Source organism: Nelumbo lutea, chromosome 3 (genome assembly GCF_056320005.1).
Source record: "Nelumbo lutea isolate HS-2025 chromosome 3, American lotus-T2T, whole genome shotgun sequence".
Classification (NCBI taxonomy): Eukaryota; Viridiplantae; Streptophyta; class Magnoliopsida; order Proteales; family Nelumbonaceae; genus Nelumbo; species Nelumbo lutea.
This window is the reverse complement of record NC_142686.1, coordinates 100631414-100644219: the sequence shown is the minus strand read 5'-3', so window position 1 is coordinate 100644219 and position 12806 is coordinate 100631414. Positions and strand designations below refer to the sequence as shown.

The 12806-nt window shown below is 38.0% G+C and overlaps 1 protein-coding gene across 2 annotated transcripts; it reads right to left on the bottom strand.

The window, feature by feature from the left end:
* Positions 1–7185: 7185 nt before the first annotated feature.
* TPS7 (trehalose-phosphatase/synthase 7) lies at positions 7186–11533 on the bottom strand. 2 transcript variants are annotated; one of them, XR_016110317.1, is made up of 4 exons: positions 11269–11511; positions 8896–11004; positions 8508–8816; positions 7186–8085 (listed from the first exon to the last, which is right to left on the bottom strand). XR_016110317.1 is itself a non-coding variant. In XM_088979657.1 (4 exons), exons 2-4 carry the CDS (start codon positions 10875–10877, stop codon positions 7795–7797), a joined length of 2547 nt encoding a protein of 848 aa, XP_088835783.1. In that variant the 5' UTR covers positions 10878–11004; positions 11269–11533; the 3' UTR covers positions 7186–7794. The 2 variants fall into 2 exon arrangements, 1 of the variants encoding a protein (XP_088835783.1); XM_088979657.1 differs by having other exon boundaries at positions 8508–8781; positions 11269–11533.
* Between the last annotated feature and the right edge of the window lie 1273 nt (positions 11534–12806).

Here is a 12806-nt window from a genome sequence, read left to right as displayed (position 1 = left end):
TAAATTTATTATAAAAAATGCCTTTGATAGGACACATGTCCTTCAATGAGTAGAAGCCAAGTATTTTTTTTTTCATCCTATGCATGGATTAGGATGTTTTAGGAACACTTAAGTAATGGGTCCCACCATTGAAGAGTAAATGGGCCAAAAAAGTAAAATAAAAAAACAAATATTGAAGTTCCACTTCAACTATTTTAAAGTTTCATACATAAATTAGATAGTCCAAAACACATCCGATCATGCACTTTTTTTGGTGTGGGCCCTGTCTTAGGTAGATGGCTGGAAGCCATATTCCGCAAGCCTAGGTTGTTATAAAAAACGAAGAATTTTTTTTGAAAAGAAAATGAAAAAAATAATAAAACAAAGAATGAGTTAAAAGGGAATTCGACAATCTGAATGATTTTGTTTTCTAAAATAAAAATAACTGCTGTCAACAAAAATGTATTATTTTCTTGTTCTGACATGACAGGCATTTTTGTTTTAGAAAAAACAAAATCTCATTGTTCAATACCCATTTATTCCTATACATTTCCCTGCCATACGGGTTAAAGAATTTGTACGTGCGAACAATTTTACCAGTATGAAATTACTTCTGTTTCTTTGTTTCTCAAAATTTGTAAAATTTAAAATTCATTGAAACAAAAAAGAGGGAGCCATTCATAAGTTCCAGGTAACGCTTTATAGAATGTGAGTGTGTAACAAACTATCATCGGTAGCAGAATAAAAGTGATAATCTGAAAATAGAGTTTTTGTTGAAAGATCACGAAAGCTTAATGGAATAATTGTAGAAGATGTAAGATTGGATGGATAAAAGAGAGAAAAACAGGGGCAGAGTGTTGGGAGAAGAAGGAGAGAGAGAGAGAGAGAGAGAGGGGTTATGTAATGCCTATTACTAATATAAATTTTATTATTTATAATATTATCTGATTGGGTTTGGGATTGAAAAAGCCCGAACTTAACTCAAAAAATAATCAGTCGTAATAGTTATTAGTTACGGCCTGAGCCTGAACTTGAGGGCAAATCTGATGGGCTATCAGCCCGTATAAAGAGGTCTATTCACCAGTTCACATGGTTCCTATACTCATATGGAGCGTTGGTCAATAGAAATCCCAAATGGGCCAACTCAAAAGATGGAAACTTTTAACTCATGGTGCTACCTTAGAAAATATTTTATTCTAAGATGGTCACTGCTGATCGCTTTTGGTCCCAAATCCTTGGAATTGCTTTTTTCAATAAACGTTGGTTACCTTCCCTTATATTTATTTGTACCAGTAACCGGTTTATGGCTGAGGGCTCTTGGAGTAGTCGGTCTGACTCTGAAATTCGTGCAGCAGAAGATCCTAAATTTGAAACTTTCTACACAACAAATATTCTCTTAAACGAAGGGATTCATCCTTCGATGGCGGCTCAGGATCAGCCTCATGAAAACCTTATAATCCCTGACGAGGTTATGGCTTAAGGCCATCTGTTGGGTCATGGCGTGGTTTTGAAATATGGATCGGACCGGGCAATTGGACCGTTAGACTTAGGAATCAGTAATGGTTCTGGGTCTGGTTTTCTACTCAAAATATGTGTTGGGGGTTTGAATGAGACAATTGAAATTGACTTAAGAACTGGTGGTCAAAGTGGTTTTATTTTTGAGTCAATTTGAATTATAGGATGGTACCACTGAGCAGTATTAGGTCTGTTGAATGATATAGATCCTCTGAGTCTTGATCTCCAATCAATAAGATTGTCGCTTCTACTTGTAACGTTTTAGATTTGTTGATACAAATTTTATGATAATATATTATTTGATACCATTGTTGTTTTTTTTTTTTTTTTTGAAAAACAAATTAGAGTTGGTGTTTCTATTATAAATGGCAACACTCAAATCCAATGCTTATATTTTTTAGTGAAATGGTTATCTGGCATGATGTGATAAGAGAATTTCTCAAAATTTTTTATCAACTAACCTTTAGACTATGTTTGGTTTGAAGCAAAAAATAGGGAAATGAAGGAAAATATAAGAAAACCTATATAAGGTTTGTAAAAGTTTCCCTGCCTTTTCCTTCATTTCCCTACTTTTCCCTTCAAACCAAACACAGCCTTAATGAAAGTGGCAATGATACCAAACACAACCATAAATCATTCCGTTGCCCTATCAAACATGATGTGCAGTGTCAGATCTATTGGTAGGGTGTTAGAACATGTTTTGTTGGCAGGAGATCTCAGCTCAGATCCTCTTTGTTTCTTCCCGCTTCATCTTCAACTAGCGATGGCAATGTAGGAAACTGTTCTGAAAACAGTAGCGGGAATCAAACCAGAAAAGCCCTAGTTCCCAGTTTTCATGGGTGAACTTGTAAAGCTTTCAGTTTTCCGGTTTCCAGTGAATCGAAAATGGGTATTGTTCCCATTAAACCCGGTTCAATCCACATTGGCCAGCTTTAAGGGGAAGTAGAACAGTAAACCAATGCGGTTCTGGTCTGGGGTTTGGCTCACCATTTGGTTCCATACCTTGTTGTATGCCATATATTAACATTTCCAAAGCGAGAGCAACAACCGATAGTTGAAGCCTGGTAGATTGCAAATACAAACTGACAGTGTCATTGAAACTGAACTTAATCTAAACCTAGTTTAAAGAAATAGGAACATTTGATAAAAGAAAATAAGGAAATTGGACTGACCAAAAAACTTCAGGTTGGGTTAATGGTTCACAATAGCTAAGGATGATCTCATCCCAAGATAATCTGGCCTGATTTACACCCTTACCTTTAAATTTGTAGACCCAAAATCAAAGCCCAATACCCTAAAAGTCAATTATCAGAATATCGATACGATATGCTGCATATCAAATGTATTATTTCTATATCAATGACCATAGGGATGCATGGATACACCATATACGCAAAGGTTTTTTAAACTTTAAAACTTTGGGATGATGGTTACATTCTTATAAAGCTCATCAAAATGAGTTCAAATCAGCTCCCTACAAGATTTTCCCCCACAACGTCCCACAGCACATCCCGGCTGTATATTGGGAACATCTCCCGATGATGACATCATCATTTCTGATATTATTATTGGGAGATGTTTCCAATACAAAAATGTACGATGGGACATTGTGAGTACAATCTTGGGGGGCTGATTTGATCTCCATCAAAATAAAAGAAAGGAAAAACAGATGGTATCGGTATCGGTTATATCGATATGCATTGAAAAGTATTGGATGTATCAGTATCGGTTATATCGATATGCATTGAAAAGTATTGGATGTATCGGTATTTTTATCCCAATTCGCCAAAGCTACCCTAATTTGATTTGATGGGCAACGAATCTAAGCCTAGTCCAGTCGATGAGCATCTAAGCGCTGGGTTCAACACCAAATATGATTCGGTGTCATAAAGGCAAAAAGTGAAGTTCAATGCAACGTTATGTAACGCATATTTATATATGGGCCCCCAGGTCTGATGTAATACTCATCCAGTTGCAGTCCTAAACTCCTAGGAGGATAAGGCCCTAACCCTAACTCAGTAGTTCAGCTCTTCTGTGGAATTGGATTGGGCCGAGTAAGTATGATTTCCCCTAGAAAAGTTCACTTTTACTGAAGTGAAGCAAAGTGGGGTGGGGTGGAAAGATGGTTCACGGCATTCGTTTGCAGAGAGCAAAACTATTTGCCTTCATTTAGTAGCGTTGGATCGTGTGAAGTCTATTGAATTGTTACTGGAATCCCCTGTCACTCTGTCAGCAGCGGCCACCAATTAATAGGGGAAAGAAACTTTTGTTCCAGATTAACGGTGATTGATAGGGCCACGCCTTCTTGTTTCTGAAAAATTTTATACTTTCCAATGACGTGGCTTCAACATCTACCGTGAATCTTTCGGACCCCTTCATCTTTTATGATAGGAAAGTCAAATTCACCAATAGGTTGGTTGCCCATCATGAACTGGGCCCAGATATACTAGATTTAAAAGAATAGCCCAGCCTGACCCAGAAAGAAGTAATTGATAAAGAAAAAAATGGGGTTATGGGTAAGGGTGTCAATTGGACTGGATTTGGTCCAATCGGGTTCGGTCTAAATGGATCAGGCCTAATCCAATCCGGTGAATATTCTGGACCACTTTGGGCCAGTCCAATTCAATTTAATTTAGATAGGTTCCAACCTAAGCTTGGTCCATTGACATCTGTATTCTTATCTTCTATCAATGGACCATAGGATATTGGTTCAATCTGACCCAATCCAATATAAATCAATTATGAATGGACCAGGTCCAATCCAATGCAATAAACACATTATGAACGGACCAAGTTCAGACTGGTCCAATTCAATATGTTTTATTGGTCCATCCAATCTGTCCAAATTGTTTTTGATTTGGACAGGATCCAACCCAAAACCGATGCATTGACCCCCCCTAGTTGTGTGTGCAGCTAATTTTGTTTTAGTCCCTGACCTATCAAAGTGATTGTCATGGGAGATGAGAAGCCCATTTGAACATGGAAATGAAAAAAAAAAAACAGTTTATGGTGGGACAAGAGAAAATAGAAATAAATTTGGTTAAGCAATGATTTATTCTTTTGGATATCTCTTCTTGTTGCTGCATCACGATCGAACCCAATCCAACCCAACCAAATGATTTATTCGTGACCCATTTCATTATCAAATCATCATTACCATCTAAAGCCCCACCCCACATATGGGGTTGGTACATGAGTCCTATTATCCCATTATCAAATTATGAGCCTTAAATCATTTCTCATCGCTTCTATCTGTCTTTTATTTATTTATTTATTTATTTATCTCCAATTCCTTTTGTCTTCTCTTCTCAGCTTGCAATAAATCACTTCTTATTCTTATGAGCGCGGTAATGATTTTTTTTGCACGTGACCAAATCATTATTCAAATAAATATTCTTTTTTTTTTTTAAATCATAAGGTTAGCATTCAGTTAATCATGAATCAGTACAAGCTTCATTACAAATGATGTGCTGAATTAAAGAGAGGGGCCAAATGACACATCTTGATTAATAGCTCCAAACCTTGCCAAATGATGTTCTGCAGAGTTACTACCTTATGTTTCTCTAAAAAAAAACTCTATCTCTAATTAAATTCTTTATTTTAAAAAAAGTACAAATTAATCAAACCAAATGATTGGTCAAAGCCTTTCCGGTATCATAGAATTTCCCTAGAAGATATTCCATTTAATTTGTCCTTGTTCTTCCTTTCCTACTGATGCTGCTGCTACTTTACTAATGTGATGGAATTGAGATTTATATGGAAGACCATCCTTCAGAGCCATTAAAAGTTAGAAATTGATCCATTCTAATAGGAATTGGCACCATTCAAGTAAGGAATTGTGAAGCTTTACCTACATATGAAGGATCCATTGAAGTGACAAATTGTTGAGCATGAGAACATATCAGTGTTAGTCGTTAGTACATTAAACGAACGGTTATGATCAATGTTGCGATTTTTGCAACTATTATACAACTTAATTTAATATTTTTTTGTTAAGCAGATAGTCTTAATTGTATAACATTTTTTTGAGATGGGAATAGAGAGATGGTTACCATGTTGGCAAGGGTATTTTTGTCACATTAAAAATAAATAATATGACATGTATATATATATATATATATATATATAAATTTTTATATATGTTGGAATGGTTTTGCCTAATAACAATCTCCCTTGAATTTTGATGAAAACCCCCTTAAAAATTTTATGATGGTTAATTGGTTGTAAATTTTTCCGAAATCATGTCTCTGGTATCATATTATAGTTTAGTCAATAGTGATATATAAATTGCATTTAGTCTAAAGTCTCTAGAAATAAGATATAAATACATAAAAAAAATTATATATTCCAATATATGATTCTGAAATCATGTCGTATCAGTATCAAGGACCAATGCAATGCATAGAATGGTTCAATATTGCACCGTTCTTTTCGTATCGGTGCAATATTAATTATGTATGTATTGATCGGAACAAGCCAAGTAATTTTGAAATTCAGATTTAAATGTCTATTAGCTACAACATTAATTATGCCATTAATTGTGCTAATCGTGGTTATTTACTTATTTTAGATTTCAAATTTCAAAGTTGGTTACCACCATTAATGCCATGAATTTTTGGATTTACATCATTACTTATAATCCAAATAATAAACAATGTTGGTAGGATCTATGACATAGCAGAGACCATGGATCAAATCCTTCTTCTGTGTAGCCAAATGAAAAATAAAGGATAAATATTTTAAACTGCCCTTAAATTTAAAAAATTAACTAACTTTACCCCTACCCCTACTATTTCAGTATTATCTTAAACTCCCCCTAAACGTTTATGAAACCCTTCAACATATATGTGCATAGCAACAAGCGAACCTTTCTTTGTGGTACAGACAATTTACTTGTTTGGCAAACAGATTGACGACAAAATCAAACCCAAACACGAATGAACCAACCACTACTTTTATATGCTAGAATAACAAACTCTCCCAATTAAGCTATCTGTCATTATCATCATCATCATCAGCTTATCCTAACCCACTGGAGCACAATTGCCATTCCTTCATTCCACTCTAACTAGAGGCTAGAGCCATATCTCCTGCTAAATATTCTCGTCCAATATGAAGGGATTTAAATATATCTGCACCCACAATCCACACAGCACATATGGTTCTGGATTTAGATACAGAAGAAGAAGAATGAGACGTGTAGTCAAGCTCGCTCAGCCATGGATGATACCCACAGCCAGCCTTCTTCAAGTAACATCTCACCTGTCCCCTATCGTAGAAAAGAAGGCTGCCTGTCTCATTCACTAAAAAGGTGAATGATGCTATGTATATATTTGTTCTTCCTAAAAGAGACAACACACAAGGGTCCCATTCTTTGTTTGGAGATAAGACAGACACGTAAGGAATGACTTGTACTGTTCTAGTCAATACCTAACCGCTGCAATGATACATGGCCAATAACATGAATCGAAATAAAAAATGCTGACTGTGATCGGTTAATCAAAATATTCCCCGCTTCATTATAATCTATGGATTGGCCATGAACCCTGGCTGTAGTTTCTGGGTCTTTGTTATTAGTGGAGAAGCAGTAATAGGAGAAGTAAAATTTGCTCTGAATTTACAGATTCAATAATCCAACCAATTGTAAGAGTAACAAAAAAAAGGAAAAAGAAAAGATTTCACTCACAAATGTAGAATGAAAGGAAAGAAAAATGGTATTATCAGTCAATATTAACAGGACATCTCATCTACCAGGCAGTATCTGATTATGTTCTACCGGATTCTCAAAAATCCGAGACGTTACATAGCAAGTTCAAAGAGAAGATTGCCACTTTTCCCTCTAGCCACGATTATCTCACCTCCTCGTGCTGCTGGTGTGATAAGCCTGAAAATTTCTCTAGGCTAGCTTGGTAGCTTTATACGTCTGCAATGCAACAAAAAATAGTGATTATTTTGGTTTTGAGTCAGTCATCCTCCATGAACAACTTCTGTAACCCCTGTAAACTTTGTCGGCTGTTTGAACTGAGATAGCAAATTCTGGTTTTGTCCAAGTATTTGAGTTTCTCTTTCATTCTTTCATGGGAAGATTCAAGCCACTGGTGTCTGTCCTAGACGTAATCTCAATTTCTCAAATAAAAGGGCAGACCGTCTCCTCTAACAAGTAATTTTCAAGAGATGTATATTGCTACCTCCAGTTCTGATGCTTTCATTTCCTATATAGGTTTGCTTCATGGAAGTGAACAAAATTAGCTAAGGCAAGCAAGAGATGGACGGATTTGAGCAGAACTTCCAGCTGCTGCTTTAGAGGGTGAAGGTTTTAGATTCAGATGCTTCAGCAAGAGCTTCAAGCATGTTTATGACCTCAGTTGTATCATCCAAATAATACTTGGCTTTGCTTGGCTTCTGCCCCACTGTGCAAGCAAATACTGCTGTGGTGGAAGAAAGAATGTTCCTCAACATTGCATTACCAATTGTTTCGAACATGTCCTCATCAGATCTATCATCACCAATACACATCACAAACTCGGCTTGCTTCCCATTCTCAGACATTGATGTGAAGATCTTTTCTGCAACTAGGCCTTTGCTGACTCCCTAGAAACAGAAAAAAAAAATCATGTATAAAAGTATCAAATCTGGCAAAAGTTAATAAATTTAATATTTTAAACAGTGGGCAATAGAAATTTAGTAACTTCTCTTTCCATTAGTTGCTATTATCAATTGGTGTTATCAACTAGGAAAAGATAAACAAGGTCTGTTTCCAGTCTCATCGACATCGTCCATACCACCAATGATGCATGACTACGAGATGAAAATAACTACGGACCAAACATGGTTGGTTTAAAAACAGAGTCCAAAATATTCTCAGTGATGCAAGATACAGTGCTGATACAATTAAGGCTAGCTTTTTATCCTTTTTACCCTTTCTGTGTTTCTTTGTTTCAAAAAATTAAATTCTTTGATTAAGAAACATATCCATATAAAATAAATAAGAGAGTTGATGCCATTGAACATACCTGGGGCTTCACCTCAACAATGAATTGACCACTCTTCACAGCAACAGGTTCATTGGATAGTACACTCTCTAGGTGATCCAACATCTCCTTTGCTTGACTAGATCCAAAGCCTGGGTCTGCATCCCTGTGGTGCCAAACGAGGGCACTCTCTTTGGTTTCAATGGCAGAACCATCAGTAGATTCTGTATACAATTTCATTACGGGCTCAGCCATCTGTATCCACCCAAAATCGGTACTCGGGCCACAGACTTCCCATTCCTCATTGGTCGGCCACCTGATTTGCTATGAATTAGAACAGCAACAAACAAACTTCCAAACAAAAACAAAGATAAGAAAGCAAGAAAAAAAGGAAAGGAAAGGAAAGGAAAGAAGAAGAAAGGTAGCATACTTCATAAAGTAGCCATGCTCTGCTGCGATCCCAAGCTTCTCACATGGAGAAAACCACTTGCCTAAGCTCTCTCTCCCTCTTCCACTGACAATGAAAACAGTATTCTTAGGATCCCCACAAAGTGTGTTTAGGATTGAGACTACCTCTTGACTTGGAGTCTTATTGATGGATGTTTGAGGCATAACAGTGCCATCATAGTCCAGCAGTATGGCCCTACTCTTCGCCCTTGCATATGATGACACAATGGTATCAATGGAAAGTTTTCTAAAATTAGGATCAAGAGCCACGACTCTGAAGCCAAAGCTCAACCCAATTCCCCAGCATCTTCTCCTAAAGTGGTCCTTACAAGTTCTTTCCAAATCTTGCAAGAAGCTCTTCGACCAATAAGCCACATCATGGGTGCTAACATACCTATAATGCTTCTCATGTCTGAGTTGTTTCTCAGGCTCAGCCATTGAGATTGCTTCATTCATTGCCTCTGCAGTAGTTTCAACATTCCATGGGTTGACCCTAATTGCCCCACTGAGTGACGGGGAGCATCCAATGAATTCTGACACTACTATCATGCTCTTCTTGGGTCCACTGGATTCTACATCCGTCTCCGACACAGAGATTCCCTGTCTACACGCAATATACTCATATGGAGTGAGGTTCATCCCATCCCTGACAGCTGTTACCACAACACACTCAGCTATGGTGTAAAAGGCCATCCTTTCACTTATTGAAACCGGTCTATCAATAAACTCTATTGGTTCATAATTGGATGGTCTGAATTGTTCATTGATCCTATTGTAATTTGCCTGTATCTCAGCTTGTGTTTCCTCCAAATCTCTTCCCCGCCCCCTTGCGGGATTCACAATCTGAACCAGAACAGCTCTTCCCTGCCACTTTGGGTGTTGCCTCAGCATCTGTTCCATTGCTAAAAATTTCAAATTAATCCCTTTAAAGATATCCATGTCATCAACACCAAGCAACACGATCTTACCTTCATATTTCTCTTTAAGCTCTCCTACCCTCCACTCCTGATCAGCAAGACTTAGCACAGACTCAATCTGACCCATATGTACTCCCACTGGCATGATCTTGATCCCCACAGTTCTTCCATAATATTCTAATCCAATATAACCTCTCTTTGACTGATATTCCAAACCCAACATCCGGCTGCAGCAAGAAAGGAAATGCCGAGCATAATCAAAGGTGTGGAAGCCAATCAGGTCCGAATTCAGAAGCGCCTTGAGTATCTCCTCTCTGACAGGTAGAGTCCTATAGATCTCAGAGGAAGGAAACGGGCTGTGAAGGAAGAATCCCATTCTCAACCGATTGAAGCGCCTCCTTAAAAAGGTTGGCAACACCATCAGATGGTAGTCATGGATCCAGATATAGTCATCTTCTGGGTTAAGCACTTCAATCACCTTCTGTGAGAACAACTTATTAGCATAAACGTACGCTTCCCATAGAGATCGATCAAAGCGCCCGCCATGCTCAGATGAGAAAGGGAGCATATAGTGGAAAAGAGGCCATAAATGCTGCTTGCAGAAACCATGATAGTATTTACTCAAAACATCAGGCGGAAGGAAAGCAGGTACACATTTGAACCTCTCTAACAGTATCTGTGAAACATCATCTTGTTCATTCACATCCACGTCCGCCCTCAATGACCCAACATATATGACCTCCATGTCTTCAGGCAAACCGTCCTTAAGCTGCAAGAGCAACGAATCCTCGTCCCAACTGAAACTCCACCCATTATTATCCGGCCTCCGCTTGGCTTTCACAGGTAGCTGGTTGGCAACAATGATTATTCGGTCCTGAATGATCGAGGACGGAACGTCCGAAGACACACTATTCGCCTGATCATCATCGAGCTCAGAGACTATACCGGGCACAGTCATTACCCGCGGAAGCCGCTTCTTTTCACGCCCCAACGCCGGGAAATTCCCCGACGCCAGATCTAAAAGATTGGTATACGATCTAGACAACATTTCGTTTCTCCTTCTCCAGAAACTAACAAGATCTCCTCCTTCTTCGAATGGATAAGTCTCAAAAGATCTATGCAAAAACCTTTTCTCTTCTTACAAAGGGATATTCAAATCAACCGAAAGCCAGAAACTGTAGGATTAAAGAGAAAGAACAGATCGATAAAAGAACCAGAAAGAACCCTAGATTTTCATGATCCTAACAAGAACACACAAAGGCAGGCGGCAACCCCACCAATATTCTTTATCGATTGGGAACAAGTGATTCGAAGAAATACCGAATTCAAAGAAGAAGGAAAGATTCAGAAATAATTTGTCGGGGTCCCCTAAATCCTTTAAATTTCTACAACACAACAGAGAGGAAAACGAACAAAGAATTGGAAATTAGGAAACTAACCGCTGCTCTTCGAAGAAGAAAAATAAACTTGCTTCCCTTTCTTGTTCACGTCCACCCCTCGATCTGGAAATCAAGATTCCAAAAGAAACTCTGGATTTCTATTTTGGGTTTGAAGAGCGAAAACTCTAGGGTTTGGTCTTCCACTTCACGTTATAAACTCTCTCTCTCTCTCACTCTCTCTGCCTCCACCGGTAAAGGCCAGCGAGCGATTTGAATATTCAAGGAACAAAAAAAAAAAAAAAATCAAGAAAAATGGAAATATAATAAAAGAAAATATTTAAATTTCTGGAACGAAAAAGGAAGAGGATAAGGTCGACCTGCCGACTATCCCCACCCGCCAGCTGGCACCACGCAGTCATCCATCACGCGCTCCTTTTTTTGGCTTCGTACAAGCCGCTCGTCGTCAACGTGTCACAGTCAAAGATGCGCCACGTGTTTTCACGGCTCCGGATCAAATGGCAAAAACGCGTCGAATCTCGACACCCGTGCAAAAGGATGGGCCATCGAACCGGTCCTGGTCCGGGCCGCCCGGGCTAGCTGGCCGAGTGGCCGGTCATCGTGTCGCCAACTAATCCAGTCCAGTGCCCAAGGATAACGCGACGGCACATGTGTGACGTGGAGGTACACCCCTTAGTCGTAATGACGTCAGCAACCACCACGTTTCTCTTGCTCCCCTTGTTTCCTGTCTTCAGTCTTCACTCTTCTCAGTGTTGTGAATTGTGATGGACTGATGGAGTGGAGCTGGCCCGTTTTTTTTCTATTTTGGTTCTATGCACATTAATAAATAACTACTCCCGTCAGAGAAATAGTGTCACGTTGTCCTTTCTGCTTTTCGTTATGACAACCGTATCCCCATGCTTTCCTTTGTTTTGTAACTACTAGTGTACCTACGATACCGTCGTTTCGCATTCATTAATTCACTTCATCCTCCACGCCCACGCTGTCTGTCGCCTCCTGCATTTTGGTATTTTACAAATTCGCCAAATGTGGATACGGGTGCCCATGGATCAGATTGATCTTCGGATCGGATTCAGAGCACCCCTATGCGATCCGAAGAGATTCGATCTAATATAAATGTTATATATTTATTTATATAAATATAACATATATACGTTATTTATTTATTCAAAAATATATTTTTTATATTGTATTTTTATAAATTTGTTATATTATTTATATTTTTTTATAAAAACATGTATATATATGATAAAAATAATTAAAAAATACTTATATTTTTTATTTTTTTTATTTAAATTGGTATATTTTATTTATTTATTAATTTTTAAAGAAAACAAACTGGATCATATCATATCCAAATATCCGATTGGATTTGCATTCAAATCCATGTCTATTAGATCCGATCAGATCAGATCAGTTCATAATAATGTTGGATTGGATTCGGATATATATATCCTGATTCAAATCTGATTCAATCCATTTATATAGTGCAAAGAGTCGGGTTAGTCGATTTGGTCAGGTTAAGGTCAACCCTAATCCAATACAACCTAGATTTTGTGCGGGACAATTGCCATTTATCA

What these genes read in the sequence shown, in the direction of transcription:
- TPS7 (XM_088979657.1), bottom strand. Translation starts at nt 10,877, where the DNA reads ATGTTGTCTAGATCGTATACCAATCTTTTAGATCTGGCGTCGGGGAAT. An exon ending in GAGCATGGCTACTTTATGAA is followed by an intron (nt 8,782 to 8,895) that starts GTATGCTACCTT and finishes ATAGCAAATCAG; the next exon opens with GTGGCCGACCAATGAGGAAT. An exon ending in TTGTTGAGGTGAAGCCCCAG is followed by an intron (nt 8,086 to 8,507) that starts GTATGTTCAATG and finishes TTCTGTTTCTAG; the next exon opens with GGAGTCAGCAAAGGCCTAGT.